Source organism: Portunus trituberculatus, chromosome 46, assembly GCF_017591435.1.
Source record: "Portunus trituberculatus isolate SZX2019 chromosome 46, ASM1759143v1, whole genome shotgun sequence".
Classification (NCBI taxonomy): Eukaryota; Metazoa; Arthropoda; class Malacostraca; order Decapoda; family Portunidae; genus Portunus; species Portunus trituberculatus.
In genome coordinates, this window is record NC_059300.1 from 20,220,756 (window position 1) to 20,230,755 (window position 10,000).

Here is a 10,000-nt window from a genome sequence, read left to right on the forward strand (position 1 = left end):
GTAGTAGTGGTAGTAGTAATAGTTGTAGTTGTATAATCATTATAGCCATTATCATTATTATTATTATTATCATTATTATTATTATTACTATTATTATTATCAATATAATTATTATTATTATTATTATTATTATTATTATTATTATTATTATTATTATTATTATTATTATTATTATTATCATTATTATTATTATTATTATTATTATTATTATTATTATTATTAGTAGTAGTAGTAGTAGTAGTTGTAATAGTAGTAGTAGAAGTACAAGTAGTAGTTGTGACAGCGGCAGCGGCAGCAGAAATATATTCAACTAATTTTGCTAATATTTTGATGGTATTCATTAGCTTAATTAGTTATTTACATATTCATCTATTAGTTTTAATGTTCAGCTGTTTTATACCAGTGCGCGGTAGGTCTAAATCCTCCCATCGGTGCGTCATTCACTGTCACTTCCGGCCCCACCTGCCTCTCCCTCACTCTCCTCTCACTCGTTACTTCCTCTCTCTTACTTTCCCATAACTCCTGGAGCGTCATGTTTGTCTCCTATTCCTGTGTATCTATTTTTGTCATGTATTTTCTCCACGTCTCTCATCATCTCGTCCATTGGGTTCACTCGTTCCAACTTTAACATAAGTCTTATTTTGTATTCATGTTTTATTCATATTTACGTTTTTATTTGATCGTATACATCTATTTTTTCTCTCGTGTTTCTTCTCTGCAATTTCCTTATTGTTACCCTTAGAATTTACCGTGTCATCTAATTAAGCCTCATCATCTCGTTTTTTTTTTTTTTTATTTTTACAATCCATTCTTTTCTTCCTATTCTTGTTAATATTTTTCTATGGCCTACTTTCTTCATTAACATCAACTACCTTCTTTCCATTTCTCTCTCCTTTTCCTATGTACAGCCATATCTACTGATTCCTCTCTCGTCTATAGCCACCCTTCCTCTCTACCTCCCTACCTCGCTCTCTCCCTCTCTCTCTCTCTCTCTCTCTCTCTCTCTCTCTCTCTCTCTCCTTTCAATATGTCACACACCACTCACTCTAATCTTGGACCCCACCTTCAGCCTCGCCATCCTAAGCGTTTCCATAGTTTTACCTGGAAGAGGCTTTTCCATTTCTCTTTCCTTCAGTTTTTCTTGCTATGAGCTGGGGTTCCTCCTCCTCCTCCTCCTCCCCCTCCTCCTCCTCCTCCTCCTCCTCCTCCTCCTCCTCCTCCTCCTCCTCCTCCTCCTCCTCCTCCTCCTCCTCCTCCTCCTCCTCCTCCTCCTCCCCATCCTCCTTCTTCTCCTCCTCCTCCTCCTCTTCCTGGTTCCCTTTTCCTCGTTAGCACAAGCTTCTCTCTGTCCTTCAACTCTCTCTCTCTCTCTCTCTCCCGGGCGCCAGGAGCTAACACCTCTCGATTTTATACAAAGACTCCATCAATATTTTTCTTACAGTGTGTGTGTGTGTGTGTGTGTGTGTGTGTGTGTGTGTGTGTGTGTGTGTGTGTGTGTGTGTGTAATTCATCTCCTCGGTCGTCTGCTGGTCACCCAGTCAGTCTTCTCCATTACGGAGCGAGCTCAGAGCTCATAGACCGATCTTCGGGTATGACTGAGACCACAACACACTCCACACACCGGGAAAGCGAGGCCACAACCCCTCGAGTTACATCCCGTACCTATTTACTGCTAGGTGAACACACCCCACACATTAAGAGCCACGCCCATTTGCCTTGCAGCTTCCCGGGACTCGAACCCGGGCCTCTCGATTGTGAGTCGAGCGTGCATCCACTACACTACGCGGTGTGTGTGTGTGTGTGTGTGTGTGTTTTATGCTGGAGGAGGAAGAGGAGGAGGAGGAGGAGGAGGAGGAGGAGGAGGAGGAGGAGGAGGAGGAGGAGGAGGGGGAGGAGGAGGAATAAACAAAATGATATTAAAAGTGGTTGTAATAATAGCACTAATAATAATGGTAGTACTAATTGTAATGATAATTATACTACTACTACTACTACTACTACTACTACTACTGATAATAATAATAATAATAATAATAATAATAACAATAATAATAACAAAACCACCACAATCAACACTAAGAACAAAAGAGACAAAAAATAAAATAAAAAAGCAACACCAACCAAACAATAACGACATCACCGATAACCACCACCACCACCACCACCACCACCACCACCACCACCACCACCACCACCACCACCTCCACCACCACCACCTCCACCACCTCCACCACCACCACCACCACCACCACCACCACCACCACCACCACCACCACCACCACCACCACCACCACCACCACCACCACCAGACCACCACCACCACCACCACCACCACCACCACCACCACCACCACCACCACCACCACCACCACCAGACACAGAAATATATTACCAAGAAACACACAATAACGACTACAATAATAGTAAGGCAAGACTCGTCACGAAGTTGTTGTTGATGTGAGGCGTCTGGTGGTGGTGGTGGTGGTGGTGGTGGTGGTAGAGTTGGAGGTGAAGAAAGAGTAGGAGGAAGAAGAGAAGGTGGTGAAAGGGGAATAGGAGGATAAGATGGTGAAAGAAGAAAAAGAAGAAACGAATAAAAAGAATGTTAGGTAATGAAGAAGGAAAAGGAGAAGAAGGAGGAGTAGAAAAAAAGAGAAGGAGGAGAGAAGGAGGAAGACGGACGAAAGAAGAGAAAGGAAGAAGAGAAGGAGGAAGACGGACGAAAGAAGAAACAAAGAAAGGAAGGAAGGAATAGAACACGAATAAGAACAACACAAAGAGAAAACAGAGAGAGAGAGAGAGAGAGAGAGAGAGAGAGAGAGAGAGAGAGAGAGAGAGAGAGAGAGAGAGAGAGAGAGAGAGAGAGAGAGAGAGAGAGAGAGAGAGAGAGAGAGAGAGAGAGAGAGGCGGGTATTGGGAGATGTTTGTGACTTAGGTTACCTGGATATGGCTCTCTCTCTCTCTCTCTCTCTCTCTCTCTCTCTCTGTCCCCGTCATGCATACACTCGTCGCTTTCTCCTTCCTTACCCCTTCTCACGTTTATATTTTTCTTCATTTACCTTCCACTCTCCCTTAATGCACACCTCACTTCCTTTCTCCTCCTTCATTTCCCTATTGTTTCAACCCTTCTTCCTTCTCACTCCTCAGTTCTTGTATTCCCTTAATCATCCATCCATCTCCTCCTGTCCTTCATCTTGCAACCCTTCTCTCCTCTCACAACTTCCTCGCCCTTCTGTTCTGAGTCCACCTTAATACCAACTTGCCCCTTCCAGCTGTGCACTCCCCCGCCTGTCTCCCACCCCCTGCTCTCCCAAACGGTGTGAATTATCGGGGGAAAGGGAGAGGAGGGACTAGTGAGAGTGAGGGATGGAATGAGAGGTGGAGAGAGTGACGTGGGTGAAAGAGTTGCAGGAGGGATGAGTGAGAGAGAGAGAGGGATTGAAGGAGAGAGTGAAAGGAATGATCAGATAAAAAAGCGATCATTCTCAAACCTTCTCTCTCTCTCTCTCTCTCTCTCTCTCTCTCTCTCTCTCTCTCTCTCTCTCTCTCTCTCTCTCTCTCTCTCTCTACAACCACTCTCTTTCATCCTTATGTCCTCTCCTTTCAAACTCAACACCTCATGATCTCTCACTTCCCACGTCCTGTCCCTTCCACCACCTACACAAACACTCAGACAGCAAGCAGCCTTCCTCAACCTACTTCTCTTACTCACCTCACAGCTCGCAAAAACCTTAACACCCACCACACACTCCTGCTACACGTCACGCACACACCCTCTCCTGTCCTCACGTTGTCGCTGCCTAGCCCTGCCCAACGCTTCCATTAAATTGGGTCACGAAGTCTATTTTAAGGCTCTCAATCTCCGTCCTAGCTGGATTTTGCTATCTATACCTTCTCACAGTCTCTCACGGTCTCTTCTGTCATTTGGAGGTCCTAGAATGCTACCTTAAGCCTTTCTATCTCCTTCCAGCACGTTTTAGCCATCTGAACTTCCTAAACACAGCGTCACATATGCAAAATGTTACCTCAAGGACTTTAATCTTCCTCACGCGCGGACTCTAAGCATCTACATCTTCTCAAGCACAGTTATATGCCATATCTTTAACGCTAAGGGCTTCACTCTCCCTCCCGCAGGCCAGCAAGGAAGAGAGGTGAAGTTCAACAAGGACGGTGACGCGCCAGGGAGTTACTTCATCTACCAGTACCAACGAGTGAGCCACACCTCCTATGACTACGTGCTGATCGGGAACTGGACAGAAAGGTTAGGGATAGTGCGAGAGCGAGAGTGAGAGCGAGAGAGAGAGAGAGAGAGAGAGAGAGAGAGAGAGAGAGAGAGAGAGAGAGTGTGTGTGTGTGTGTTTCATGTGCACATTTTTGCTTTGGTCAGTGTATGTCGTGCGTTTTCTCCTTTTTTCTTTATCTTCAATTTTTTTCTAGTCGTTGTCATTGTCGTTGTTGTTTGTATGTAGCTAGTTGTTAATGTGTGTGTGTGTGTGTGTGTGTGTGTGTGTGTGTGTGTGTGTGTGTGTGTGTGTGTGTGTGTGTGTGTTTAGATTCATGTATAGATAAATAAAAAAACAGGAAACAAGAGCAAAAAAATACTGAGGAAATAAAACCTAAGATAAAAAGAAGAAGAGAGCAAACGACAGAAGATGGAACTGGATACAGGCAGAAATGTTGAGAGAGAGAGAGAGAGAGAGAGAGAGAGAGAGAGAGAGAGAGAGAGAGAGAGAGAGAGAGAGAGAGAGAGAGAGAGAGAGAGAGAGAGAGAATGAGAGGAAAAGGAGAGTGTAAACAGTTCCCTCAATGTCTTCAATATTACTAGGATTAAACTGTGAATCTGCCATGTTTGTGTGTGTGTGTGTGTGTGTGTGTGTGTGTGTGTGTGTGTGTGTGTGTGTGTGTGTGTGTGTGTGTGTGTGTGTGTGTGTGTGTGTGTGTTGCTTGAATTTAATTATGCTATCTAAGTTTAGGTAACTTTCTCGATACACTTTGATGGAATATATGTATGTACTCGTGTGTGTGTGTGTGTGTGTGTGTGTGTGTGTGTGTGTGTGTGTGTGTGTGTGTGTGTGTGTGTGTGTGTGTGTGAGCTTCGGTATTTTGATCAGCATGTGTTTGTTTGTTTGTTCGTTCGTCTGTCACGTGGTCTTGTGTTAGTTTGTGCATCTGTGTCTGTTTGTATCGTGTCATATTTTTCCTGTTATTATTCCACGTGTTATTTTTTTTAGGTATCCATGTGTCTGACTGCAGAGAGAGAGAGAGAGAGAGAGAGAGAGAGAGAGAGAGAGAGAGAGAGAGAGAGAGTTATAGCATGAGAATTACAATATATCAGGGTGAGATGCATCGCCACCCGTGGTAACACTGCAGCTCTGTGGTGGTATTGGCAACACTGCGTCCAACAATGGCGGTTCTGGTAACATTACGCATGCGCTTGTCTGTTGGTCTGCTGGGTGTCTGATTATTATTATTACCACTACTATTACTACTACTACTTCTACTGACACAACTACTACCACAACTAATTTCTTCTTTCTCTTCTTCTTCTACTTCTACTACTACTACTACTACTACTACTACAATTTTTTCTTTTTCTTTTTCTTCTTCTACTTCCTCTTTCTCTTCTTCTTTTATTCTTCTTCTCGTTCTTGTTCTTGTTCTTCTTGTTCTTCTTCTTCATTTTCTTCTTCTTCATTTTCTTCTTCTTCTTCTTCTTCTTCTTCTTCTTCTATTTCTTTTCTACTTTCTTCAATTAAAAAAAAAAATATGCTAATACTCCTTTCTTCTTTTCTAGGACTACCACTATCACTATTTCTCTTGTTATTAATACTGTTACTACGACTGCTGCTGCTGCTGTTGCTGCTGCTGTTGCTATTCATGCCACTTTTGCTACTACTACTACTACTACTACTACTACTGCTGCACCACCACCACCACCACTACCACTGCACTGCACCACTGCTGCACCACCACTGCTGACCACCACCACTGCTGCTGCTGCTGCTGCTGCTGCACCACCACTGCTGCTGCTGCTGCTGCCACCACCACCACTGCTGCCTGCTGCTGCTGCTGCTGCACTGCTGCTGCTGCTGCTGCTGCTGCTGCTGCTGCTGCTGCTGCACTGCACTGCACCTGCTGCTGCTGCTGCTGCTGCTGCTGCTGCTGCTGCTGCTACTGCTGCTGCTGCTACTACTGCTGCTACTACTATTACTGCTGCACTGCTCCTATCACTACTACTATTACTACAATCACTGTCATTACTACTTATACTGCTAGTACTGCTACTACTACTACTACTACTACTACTATTATTACTACTATTACTACTACTAGTTTGTACTACTATCCGTACTATTCGCACTACTACATTATATTATTAATACTTCAACCTCAAAGTACTGATGACTTAAAGAATCCTCTCTAAATGTCCTGAATGCTATACAAACATAAAAGAATCCTGTGATAAACCACTTACTTTCCTTGTCTAGTAACAATAAGTACTGGTTGATGCTATTCGATGTTGTAGAGACAGTGTGGCGTGACTCACTACCTCAGTTCAAGGTTACCACCACCAATTAGAGGAAAGAGAGGACAGTCAAGAGTTATATAATAGAAGGTTAGCATGATCTTACCATGTACAGTCAAGGCTAAAAGTCAAGTTAACATGTTACATTCATATCCTTTGTGTTTTGTGCTTTTACTACGTTTTTAAGTCCAGTAATTTGCCGAAAGTCTCCTTGGTAAATATGACGATTGATTTCAATTTTCCGCTTATGAGGGGACTTGGGCATGTATTCGGAATAGCTCGGCTCTCTCATCACGACTATTTTCCAAGGCCACAGAACTGATTGGTGGGTTATTAAGAGTGTTTCTTCAGTCCACAATGTAGAAATCTTGTTCATCTATTGCAACAACTGAAAATTACGTCCTCAAAATTCCAGGTCATTCCATCTACAGGCTTCGGAGTGTAGTGGTGTGGGGTCAGAGGAGTTTCAGAATCTGGGACTGAAAAGTGAAGGGGAGCACTTGACAAGCTGGATTTGAGTGTAACACGTTCATCTACTTCTGACCTTGAGTGTACATTTTTTGCAAGGGTTAGACTACGATACCCCTGCCTTAATGCGAGAGGTGTGCCGTGTGTGTGTGTGTGTGTGTGTGTGTGTGTGTGTGTGTGTGTGTGTGTGTGTGTGTGTGTGTGTGTGTGTGTGTGTGTAACAATAGTTTTTTAATGAATTACAGGATAGAGATTTGAGAGTAGAACAAGTTAATAAATAAGATTAGGATAAAATTGTGTGTATGTAGTGTATATCTCCAAATGAAACCTATAGATAGATTGAAACCCTGACTTTAATGGAAAAAAAAAAAAGATTAAATGCTTAGTGTGTTTGTGTGTGTTTATGTGTTTACTTAGGAAGCACTTTTATGGCAGATTAGATAAAAGAAAGAAATCCAAATATAGTTAATAAAGAAGTTCAGATACTACATGTGGAGGGAACGATGCAATTATATATCACCCCTTCCTTCAATCAGAAAGAAATGTTCGGTGTGTGTGCGTGTGAGTGTGTGTGTGTGTGTGTGTGTGTGTGTGTGTGTGTGTGTGTGTGTGTGTGTGTGTGTGTGTGTGTGTGTGTGTGTGTGTGTGTGTGTGTGTGTGTGTGTGTGTGTGTGTGTGTGTGTGTGTACTCAGTAAAGAGAACATTTCAGTGTTGAGTTCCACAGATCTAATTGTAAGGCAGTGGGCGGGTTTTTTTTCAATGCCATGCCTTGCTTAGAGAAGGAAAATGAAGGCAGAGAGAGAAAGGGCGAATGCTTACCACTATTCAAAGCAGAAAAGACGAGAAGTGTGCACGCTAAGACTGCAGCCGCTTCAGTTAGATCAAAGAAAACAGGCCAGTCTCAAAGGAACAAGAACGAAATATCATAGGTCACGTTAGGCTATAGAAAAGATCATATCAGCTAACTAAGAGAACAAATGTACATAAAAAACACCATAGAACTAACCAGGAAGATTAAAAAGGTCACGGTAGCTAAAACAAAACTATAAACGATCTTATGCTACTCAGAGTGATGAGGTCAAAGTTGCAGGTCACAGAGGTTACAGAGGTCACAGGCAGTCAGGTCATATCGAAGCTCCAATAGCTGCCTCCACTTATGCCACCATTTACCATTCCCTTTGCCTCTAAAAGGTCAGAGGTGGAGCGAGGAGCGAGGCGGGATAAGAGAGGGAGGGAGGAGAGGAAGAAGAGGAGGAAAAGAGAGAGAGTGGAGAGAGAGAGAGAGAGAGAGAGAGAGAGAGAGAGAGAGAGAGAGAGAGAGAGAGAGAGAGAGAGAGAGAGAGAGAGAGAGAGAGAGAGAGAGAGAGAGAGAGAGAGAGAGAGAGAGAGAGAGAGAGAGAGAGAGAGAGAGAGAGAGAGAGAGAGAGAGAGAGAGAGAGAGAAATGAAAAGTGAAAGATGATAATATAAAAACAAAACAAAAATAAGGAGTAAGAAAATAAAACAAAAAAAAGGAGAAAAGAAGAAAGAATATGAAGCAATTTCCATTTTAATCTCGGAAAAAAAATACAAGACAAAACAATTAGCAAATATAAATTGTTTCTATAATTATCACTCCCTAAACGAGAGAAAAGGCTCCAGCAAGCTTTCTCTCTCTCTCTCTCTCTCTCTCTCTCTCTCTCTCTCTCTCTCTCTCTCTCTCTCTCTCTCTCTCTCACCAAGAATAATGCAACGGGGATTTTTACAATTTACATTCAATTTAAGTTCCCCAAATTATTTCCTTTGTTTCGGTGATTCGATTTGACTCCCTAAGGGCGCTACTCTTTCCCCAATGATCTACGTGCAGCGGGGCAAGGGTAGGGCGGGGCAGCGGGGTACTTGAGGATGGGGGAGCTAACTAACAGAGGGAGCGCCACATGTTCAGTTTCACACGCTCGGGGTAATGAAAGTGGTGTGAGGATGAAGGACTGTCGAGGTGAAGGGTGCTAGAGATGTCAGGAGGTGTTAGGATGTTTGTCTATTAGGGTGTTAAGTGTAAGGATGTTAGATGTTATTGTTCTGGATGTTAGGATGTAAAGTGTTGGGATTTTACGAATGTCTGGGTGTAGGATTCAAATCTAGTATGTTTGAATATTTGTTTGTTAGGATGTTAGACGTGTTAGGATGTTAAATGTTAGGTTGTGAGGTGCTAGAAATGCGAGGTGTTAAATTTTTAGATGTTAGATTGGTAGATGGCACGATGTTTAGGTGTCAGAATGTTAGGGTAAGGCAGGAATAAATAACCAAATGCCTCAGTAAAAAGGAGGTCAACATATGGTATTACTTAACCAGAATTCTTACTTATGTTGAGGAGTGTGTGAGAGAGGAAGGCAGGAGTGAGGTACGGAATGACAGCCTTGGAATGTACTAAGAATACGATACGGTGCAATTGAGTGTGCAAGATTTGATGATGTGAGTAAGTAAGACGTGTGTGTGTATGTATGTGTGTTCGAGTGTATGAGTCTGTATGTATGTATGTATGTATGTATGGTATGCAGGGATGAAATATGAATGAAATGTTAATGACACAAGGCAGGGTAACTTGATGGAAATATTATTCATGAGTATGCAGGATAGGAAATCTCAATGGACCTTTTTTTCCTTTCGGTCGCACTTTTTGTTTCCCTTGACCAATGTCCCTCTTATATAAAAAAAATGCAGGTCTAGAAGTGTAGGAGTATTGCAAGGTGAGGTGTTGGGTAGCGGGGTGGTGTATCCAAGGTATGCATGAGCGGGTGTTACATCTGTGTGTTGCAGTAGGCCGGCGCTACACCCACTGAGACACTCGCAACACAACACCCACCGCCATCGAAAAAGGTGTGTACTCCTGTGTCTGTCTGTCTGTCTGTTACACCCTCCATCCTCCATAACACCCCTTGTCCTGCCTCACTCCCTCCTCTTTTTCCTTTTCCTCTCCTCTCTCTCTCTCTCTCTCTCTCTCTCTCTCTCTCTCTCTCTCTACTCTTTC

The 10,000-nt window shown here is 43.0% G+C and overlaps 1 protein-coding gene across 1 annotated transcript in view; it reads left to right on the forward strand.

Moving 5' to 3' along the window:
- LOC123519757 (metabotropic glutamate receptor 8-like) overlaps positions 1-10,000 on the forward strand; it is a 117,249-nt gene that overhangs the window by 68,764 nt on the left and 38,485 nt on the right. Inside the window, exons 8-9 of the mRNA XM_045281262.1 lie at positions 4,134-4,260; positions 9,790-9,849. Coding sequence (XP_045137197.1) covers positions 4,134-4,260; positions 9,790-9,849 — 187 coding nt within the window. The remainder of the gene's footprint in view (positions 1-4,133; positions 4,261-9,789; positions 9,850-10,000) is intronic.